This window comes from Crocuta crocuta, unplaced genomic scaffold, assembly GCF_008692635.1.
Source record: "Crocuta crocuta isolate KB4526 unplaced genomic scaffold, BGI_CrCroc_1.0 scaffold163, whole genome shotgun sequence".
Classification (NCBI taxonomy): domain Eukaryota; kingdom Metazoa; phylum Chordata; class Mammalia; order Carnivora; family Hyaenidae; genus Crocuta; species Crocuta crocuta.
This window is the reverse complement of record NW_027529533.1, coordinates 6,494,321-6,501,814: the sequence shown is the minus strand read 5'-3', so window position 1 is coordinate 6,501,814 and position 7,494 is coordinate 6,494,321. Positions and strand designations below refer to the sequence as shown.

The 7,494-nt window shown below is 37.6% G+C and overlaps 1 protein-coding gene across 7 annotated transcripts in view; it reads right to left on the bottom strand.

The window, feature by feature from the left end:
• The window catches only part of KLHL28 (kelch like family member 28), a 29,229-nt gene that overhangs the window by 12,144 nt on the left and 9,591 nt on the right, over positions 1 to 7,494 (bottom strand). For 6 of the 7 annotated variants that reach the window (XM_077761293.1, XM_077761295.1, XM_077761290.1 and 3 more), the window contains one exon: positions 5,140 to 6,038. In XM_077761293.1, coding sequence (XP_077617419.1) covers positions 5,140 to 6,038 — 899 coding nt within the window. Of the gene's footprint in view, positions 1 to 5,139; positions 6,039 to 7,001; positions 7,071 to 7,494 lie in introns of those variants that run through there. The other variant, XM_077761296.1, reaches the window with a different exon arrangement.

The window sequence follows — 7,494 nt, the reverse complement described above, 5'->3', positions numbered from 1 at the left end:
CACTGAGCTGCTGGGGTGTGGAGGTGGGGGGAGGTGGGGGGATGCCCAGAGAGGGAATGGAAGCACTGTTCTTCTCCCCACACTTTGCTCGATGTCTCTCTTCCATTTGGTTGTCCCTCAGTTATAACTTTTGTAATAAGCTGAAAAAGGTAAGTAAGTACTTTCCCGAGTTCTCTGAGTCATTCTAGCAAATCATCAAACTCAAGGGGGGTGTTGTGGGAATCCCTGCATCTTCAGTCCTCCATAAAGAAATGTGGGTAGCCTGGGCACCCCTTTTGTGGCTAGCATCTTAAGTGGGAATAGTACTCTGAAACTATATCCTTAAACAGTGGGGTCTGGGCTAAGTCTGGATATGTCAGAATGGAATAACTGAACATGCAGTTAGATTAACTAATTGGTGTGAGAAAAAAACTCTCAATGATAATAAGAGTTCAGCTATGATGATGGGTTTTCAGAGATGATTCTTCTAGGTAAACAGAGATACAAGATATAAAGGCATCAGTCCTTATAATCTTTGAGGAAAAATGAATAATTAGTTGTAATGAGAGCTTCTTTCTTAGAATTTGACCTGTAACTTAGAGCACTGAGGTGAGTGATGTCATGAGTGGTGTGGCTAAAAGTCCATTTACCATTTAATGTATTTGCATGATTATTCAAAAATACTTTTAATGTACTGCCATCCTTATGACTCCCTATGTGTAAATAGAAACAACACTGTTCTCAGAACTTCCTGAGAACTTCCTTAAGCTACCTACCTAGTCCCTACTTCCCTCTTGTGCAGACCTTCTTCCTTTCCCAGTTAAAGGAAAAACTGAGGCTACTAGAGAGTACCTATCTTAAACTCCTTCTCCTACCCCTCCCCTCTCCAGCAAACTTATCCTCATTTCTGGTCTTGGGGCATAAAGGAGTCCATCTTTCTCATACTTAACATCTAACTTTGCTATTGGTACCAACCCCGTCCTATTTCCTTTAAACTCTTGCTCCATCAATGACCATTCCTCTATCCTATACCTTTACCTTATCCCTCCCTCTTTAGGGATAAGAAACACAGTGACATCTGACAGAAACACAGTCATGTCTCTTTATTCCAGAACAAAATAAACAAAAAGTTCTGACTCTATCATTTTGCCGTACCTCTCTCAACTCAGCCAAGATTCTTCAAAGTCTTCACAGTTTATTTTCTTATTTTATATACACATCTCAATGTGCTATACTGCAGCATTTCTACAGTTATGCTGAAATCAATCCACCAAAAGTTACAAATTATCTCCATATAGCCAAGTCTAAGAGCCACTCTTCTATCTTTATCTTTCTGGAACTTTCTTTGGTGTTTTACATTTTTAATCACATCTTTTCCTTCTTGATACATTTGCTTGGATTTCATGACAGTATCCTCTCTCTTTTTTTCTTCATTTTTAATTTTAACTTTTTAAGGCTGTTAAGGCTAACTTTATTTTATTTTATTTTTTAAATTCAAGTTAGCCAACATACAGTGTAGTCTTGGCTTCAGAAGTAGAACCCAGTGATTCGTCTCTTAAATAGGACACACAGTGCTCATCCCAAAATGTGCCCTCCCCAATGCCCATCACCCAACCACCCCATCTCCCCATCCAACTCCCCTCCAGCAACCCCCAGTTTGTTCTCTGTATTTAAGAGTCTCTTATGGTTTGCCTCCCTCTGTTTTTATATTTAAAAACATAATAAAACTATTCTCTCTAGATTCTCTAATCTCTTAAGATTGTTCCTGCTGCCCTCATCTTGAATATTAATGTTCCCCAGAGGTTCATTTATGAACCAATCTTTTTTCTGTTCTCTATGTTTTTAATGGGCAGAAAGGAGGGACATTTAAGCCAGTCCAGAAGTCCAGAAGACTTCATGGTTTCTTTACCTCTAAACGTTACTATATATCAATAACTTGAACATTTCCAGCTCTGATCTCTTTGTTGAGCTTTGCAACCATTTCCAGCTAGTGTGACATCCTTCACTTGGATATTTAATAGGCACTTCAAACTCAGTATGTCCAAAACTGAAAAAATTAGTTTCCCCTTTAAAATGGCTCTTCTTCCTATATTCTCTCTCTGTATATAACTATTTATTTAACATCTAACCAAGAAATCTAACTCATCTTGGACATCCCCTCATATCCATGCAACTAAATCTTGTCAGTTTGCTCTCTTAAAACATTTCTTAAATTAATGCCCCCTTCTCTAATTTTGCTACTTCTACCCTAAATGAGGACCTCACTATCTCTTATAATAACCTCTTTCCTAATCACTCAGATACTAATCCTGGCCTCTCAATCTTTCTCCATAGTGCAGCCAAAATGATCTAATATATGAATCTGATCATTTCACTACCCTTTTTAGTTTTTTGACTCACATAAGAAAAATATTCTCTTCATCATGGCACATAATACCTTCTTTAACTTGGCCCATACTGACCACTGTCTACCACTTGCTGGTTAGACTTCTGGACTTTATTTTATTTTAATTTGTTTTTTTCTTTTCTTTATTTTTTAAGATTTTATTTTTAAGTAATCTCTACACCCAATATAGGGCTTGAATTTATAACCCCAAGATTCAACAGTCATGTGTTCCACTAACTGGGCCAGCCAAACACCCCTGATCTTTGAACTTTATACTCTGGAATACAAAACAGCCTTTTTCTTTTTTTTTCTTTCTTTTTTTCGAGATTTTAATTTTTTTATTTTAGGGAGAGAGCAGGGAAGAGGGGCAGAGAGAGGGAGGGAGAGGGAGAGAGGGAGGGAGAGAGAGAGGGAGAGGGAGAGGGAGTGAAAGAATCTGAAGCAGGCTCCAAACCTGATGTAGAGTCTGATGTGGGGCTCAATCCCCCACCCCTGGGACCAAGACCTGAGCCAATATGAAGAGTCAGACGGTCAACTGACTGAACCATGCAGGCGCCCCACAAACAGCTTTCAGTTTTCTGCACACCCTACACTGTCATTCCACTATGTCTTTGTGTACTTCCTGTGACCCCCCTGCTGTCTTTTGCTTGGATCTTGCTTAGCCTTCAACACAGCTTGGGCATTAACTTCTCCAGAATATTTTTCCTAAATCCTTCAAGGGGGGATAAATGCCTTTCTTTTGACACTTCTATGGAATTATTTTAAACACTCCATTAACACTACATCTTACAATTATCTATTTAAATAGCTGTCAAATAAATATTTAACTAAATTATAAACTTGTTAAAGATCCGTTATCCAACATAATGTATCTGATGCACCATGTCTACACTATTTTTGTAGAATTATATTGAATTATTACTTGGATTGATTCCAATGTTTCCACAGTTATAAATAATACTGGCTTTGTGCAAATGACATTAAAATTTCTTTTGACAGAACATATGATGAAAGATTACTGGGTCTAAAGATATCAACAGTTCTTATAACTCTTCAAAAATTTATGTCTATTTTTTTTTTAAGTTTATTTTGAGAGAAAGAGAGAGGGTGTGAGAGGGAGATGGGGAAAAAGAGAAAGAGACAAAGAGACTGAGTGCGGAAAGGGCAGAGAGAGAGGGAGAGAGAGAGAATCCCAGGCAGGCTCTGTGCTTGAACCATGGGTTCATGACCTGAGTCAAAACCAAGAGTTGAATGGTTAACTGACTGCACCCCAATGTCTATTATTTTTAATACACGAGAGACGAAGAAATAACTGGTCAAGAATTTTTACCATGTAAATTCACATATGGAATTTTCTGTTATGACATTTAATTAATATGGTTTGCTTTATGCCAATAATTAATGCCTTTAAGAATAAGAGTAAACAGGGGCGCCTGGGTGGCTTAGTCGGTTAAGCGTCCGACTTTCGCTTGGGTCATGATCTCACGGTTTGTGGGTTCGAGCCCCGCGTCGGGCTCTGTGCTGACTGCCAGCTCAGAGCCTGGAGCCTATTTCAGAGTCTGTGTCTCCCTCTCTCTCTGACCCTCCCCTGCTCACGCTGTCTCTCTCCTAGAAATAAATAAAAATATTAAAAAAAAAAAGAATAAGAGTAAACAATTTCCGTAGTCACCATAACTAATGTTCTACCTATAGCCCAATCTCAGTGATACTAGATTTAGATTATGCAATTAACTTAATTTTAGACAATTATTATGCACGGTGCAACTTTTTAAAAGATATAGATATATCAGTTGACACTGCTAAAACATGAAGTTTTCTATCATTGGACAGGAAAAAAGCAATCTACTAAATTTTTGAAAATGGCCAGAAAGAAATCCATAGTATTAAGTAAATTTGTCAAACACCAAAGTTTTCATGAAGCATTCCCATTCAAGTGTAATGCAAAGGTAACATCCTGCTACATTTTCAATATATAAAGGTTACTTGTATAATGCTCCAAATCAGATTGGCAAACTATGGCTATGGTCCAAATTCAGCCCACCAGGGGCTTTTGTAAATCAAGTTTTGATAGAACCCAGTCACCTAATTTGTTTATGCACTCTCTATGGCTGCACTCACACTACAATGGCAGAGCTAAGTAGTTATGACAGAGACCATATGGCCGCAAAGTCTAAAATATTTACTATTCGGCTCTTTATAAAAAAAAGTCTGACAACTCCTACTGTAAGTTATTAGAAAAGAAAACACTCTTTACTATTGTTATTCATATTCACACTGAAGAAAATAAATATGGAAGCCCATGATTTGTATTGGTATCCTACTTTTTCTTACTTCTTTGGTGGTTCTTCTAATTAAAGGTATTCATTCAAACCCACTCTAGTCCCCCGTCTGCCCTTATCAAAGATTCCTAGCTCTCCTCTTTAGCATCTTGTTATAGTTAGCAATAATAAGTCCCTGCTGACCTGGTCGAATAATAATGTAAAGAGTGTCACAAGAAAAAAAAAGACATAAAACGGTAGAAAAGTAATCAAAGTGGATAAAGTTTGTACATAGAGGGCTTGAGGGGAGGTTGCTGACAACTGAGAGGGTTGAAGAAAATGGATGACAATGTGATTGAAATAATCAGATAAGTGTTTTAGGAAGAATGGAAGAAACAAAAAGAAGCAAAGAAAGCAGATAGTAAAATCAAACTATTTAAAAAATATGGAACATTAGCATATTTAAAAAGCATAAAATCTTTTAGCATCAATCCTTTAAGAAAGCCTTCTATTTACCTGTCCAAACAGGCAAATAGCCCAGATTTTCCTCCTACTGCACAAAGTACTTTGGGAGCACAGCGAGGTCGTGTCATCAGGACTGTCTGATGAGAGAGTCTATGTTCAGGCATAAAGTGGTATTTCAGGGCTTCATTCAAAAGATGTTTACAAGTACGATCATCACGAATAAGATGATTTGCTTCATATAGTCTAGTAAGAAACTTAACACTCAGCAATGGTAATCTTACACTGTTAAGTAGCTGTGCTAAGTATTTCTGACGTTCTTGTACGTCATACTTGATCCAAGACTCAAGTGCATAAAAAACAGTCTCCTCAGTAGCTACATTCAAACAGTCATTGGAAACAATTTCATCCAAATCAGCATGTGTAAGCTCAAAAAACTCTTCAGTCTGGCAAACGGCTTCAAAATTCTGGCATATGTACTTAGTAGCTGCCAAATAAAGGTCATGACAACCATATGTCTCTGCAAAACGAGAAATTCCAATACAATTACCAGGATCAAGTTGGCTTTCAAGAAATGCACAACATTCTTTCAGGACAAGCTTTATCTGGAGTAGGTTTGCTGCGGGAAGAAGAGATTCAACTGTGTCCTGCGATATAAAAACAGTCCCGGTATAGGCATACTCCACAATGGCCTGGAGAGCAGTTTCATCAATGCACTGAAACTCAACCTCACTGTTCTCTTTTTCAGAAAGGTTTCCAGTGAACATAGCTTTGAAATATGGGCTGATGCTGGCAAGTACCACTTTGTGAGCATGGATTTTAACATCACCTACTCGAAGAACGATGTCACAGAGTTCGTGATGTTGACGAAGAAGATTCAAGCCCTGCAGAAGTTGTTCAGAATGTAAGTGGGTTAAATTAGCAAGCATGTAGGTCGGGGATGTGTGGTCCATCTATGGAAAAACAAAAAGCATGAACAGTTATTTCAAAATGAGCTTGCCAATATGATTCGTTTTTCAAATAGTACAAAATTAACAAAATTTGTTTATTGCTCTGTTTGTTGGTTTTTAAATACATTACACTAAATACTAGACAAAAGCTTTTAGAGGTAGAAAGGATATTACCAATCATATAATTCAACTCCTATATGATAGATATTAGGAAACAGAGACCCAAAGGTTAGCTGAGATGTCCCAAACCACAAAGGCCTCTTGATAATGGACTTTTGGACTGGAACTCAGCCAACTCTTCTGCTTCCCTTCATTAAATGCAAGTCTGAGACAAATTGCAAATGTGAAAAAAAATTCTGCTTAAAGGAAAGTGTGTTTTGAAACAATGCTATCAGCTTTTTGGCTATTTTCTCAGTAATAACATCAATGCCTACCAATCTAATCAATGGATGCTTTTAGTTGGAAAGAAATTTCATGTTAACTCACACATTTTAGTCAACAATTCAACAATAACTTTGATAAAGGATGCTGAATTTAACAAAAGTATTACTATCAACTAATTCAGTGACAACAAAAATTAATGTGAATACAATTTGATGCTGTATAGTGAGGGTAATCAGGCTCACTTACGCATCTAGACCATATCTATCTACTCAACTCTTCCTCATAACTTTACATCATATTCAATCAATCTTCTTGCTACTTTGTACTTCTGAAAGATGAACAAGAATAAAAAACAGGAGAAAAGAAAAGAGAGAGAATAAAAGAAAAAGAAGCAATAGGGATTATGGTAAACTGAATAATTGCTCCCCAAAAAGATATTCACACCCTAATCCCTGGAACCTTTGAATGTTATTATATGTTAGCAACAACAACAATGCTGTAGTTATAATTAAGGATTCTGAGATGGGGATACTATCTACTGGATTATTCTGGTGAGCTCTAAGTGCAACTATGTGGGGGCACCTGGGTGGCTCAGTCGGTTAAGCATCCGACTTCAGCTCAGGTCATGATCTCGTGGTTCCTGAGTTTGAGGCCCACGTCGCGCTTTGTGCTGACAGCTCAGAGCTTGGAGCCTGCTTCGAATTCTGTGTCTTCCTCTCTTTGCTCCTCCCGTGCTCACGCTCTCTCTCTCTCTCCTTCAATAATAATAATAATAATAATAAACATTAAAAAAAAGTGCAACTATGTGTACCTTGTAAAAAGACAGTAGATTTGACACAGAAAGGTAATGTGACCATGAAGACAGGGACTGGAATGATTGCACAACCATGTAATAACTGGTAGTCCCTGGAGGCTGAAAGAGGCAAGCAACAGATCCTTTTCCTGAAACCTCCAGAAGGAGCATGGCCCTGCCAACGCTTTAATTTCAGCTAAGTGATAACTAATTTTGGACTGTGGGAGAATAAATTCCTGTTGTTTTTTTAAAAAAGTTTGTTTATTTTGAGATAGAAAGAGT